The 1,247-nt window shown below is 39.0% G+C and overlaps 1 protein-coding gene across 1 annotated transcript in view; it reads left to right on the top strand.

The window, feature by feature from the left end:
• CD59 (CD59 molecule, complement regulatory protein) overlaps positions 1–653 on the top strand; it is a 2,473-nt gene extending 1,820 nt beyond the window's left edge. Inside the window, exon 3 of the mRNA XM_010288957.1 lies at positions 460–653. Coding sequence (XP_010287259.1) covers positions 460–653 — 194 coding nt within the window. The remainder of the gene's footprint in view (positions 1–459) is intronic.
• The last annotated feature ends 594 nt before the right edge of the window (positions 654–1,247 follow it).

Genomic DNA, 1,247 nt, shown 5'->3' with positions numbered 1-1,247 from the left:
CAGCAGGAAAACTAGCTTGAGTTACTGGACTCACTCTGAGCTTTGTGGAGGGTGAAGTCCCGTGCTGTAGGACAGTGCAAGAGCAATGCAAGCTGAGCTAGATGGTGATGCACTGTCTGTCTCTGTCGGGAGCCTCAGAGAAGGTATCAGTCAAGTTCTACCCTGTATCTCCCAGTAGGTCGTTTGGACTGAATTGGAAGCACTGGTTAGCTTGAGCTAGAAATTTTTCTTAGCCTATGGCTAAGAGCTACAGGAGAGTGCTGTGGAGGCAGGACTATGGCTTGCTGTCGCTATTCGCATTGCTAAATTCCTAGCGAAGGCAAATTTGGAAACATCTAAATGCTTGAAAAGGAGCCAGAAAAACAAGTATGTGACAGTATAGGCAGCGATTCTCTCTCTGTACCAAAAATGGTATTACTTTCAATATTCTCTTAATCTGTTTAATTTTTTTTTTTGTAGGTAAATTGAGAACTTCCTCCTGTTGGAAGGCATCCCAGTGCAGTATGAATGATATTGCTGAATTTTTCCAGTTGGATAATTTTGACTACTTTTGCTGCCAACACGACTTGTGCAATGAGAGCGCAATTACTGGGGTTAACAAAGCAGCCTTCAGTATTGCCTCTGTAATCACCATGTTATGGATGCTTCTGTAATAATCCTGATTTGTATGCTGCACTTTCAAGCTGAAATTATACAAAATCATTAACTCTTTTCTGAATTGTACTTCTCGCATTTTCAGTTCCTAACCGTGGGCTGAAACATTACCTTTTAATTTTAAATTCTGTTTCTGAAAGTTGCATCTGTTAAATCACTGTCTCCATTCATGGGAAGGAGACACATATTGTTACCAGTTATAGGGAATTTGGGTATTTTGGCCTGCCATATTCGTGGTGAAAGGAACTTGTTATGAAGCAGTGTTATCTTGTGGAGAACCTGGGCAAATTTCAGTGGATGATATGAAAGGAAAGGGATATTATGGATTTTATGCTGGAAAACTATCATTTCTTACTGTCCCATAAATTGTAATTAATTTTGGTTGGGATTTCTGGGTTTTGGGGTTTTTCTTTGACGCTACCTTGTCATACACAAAGCAGTGAATTTGGCCTCAACACAAGAAGTGTTAGATCATAAGTATAAACTTGCTTATAAAGCCTTCATAATCAGTATAGAAATACTTAGTTTCAAGTGACGTAGACTCTGTTCCCATCACTGTAACATTTTTTTTCTTTGTACAAATGAATAATATA

The sequence above is a fragment of the Phaethon lepturus genome, unplaced genomic scaffold (assembly GCF_000687285.1).
Source record: "Phaethon lepturus isolate BGI_N335 unplaced genomic scaffold, ASM68728v1 scaffold7526, whole genome shotgun sequence".
Taxonomy (NCBI): Eukaryota; Metazoa; Chordata; class Aves; order Phaethontiformes; family Phaethontidae; genus Phaethon; species Phaethon lepturus.
The sequence above is the reverse complement of the archived record's forward strand: the minus strand, read 5'-3'. Positions and strand labels throughout refer to the sequence as shown.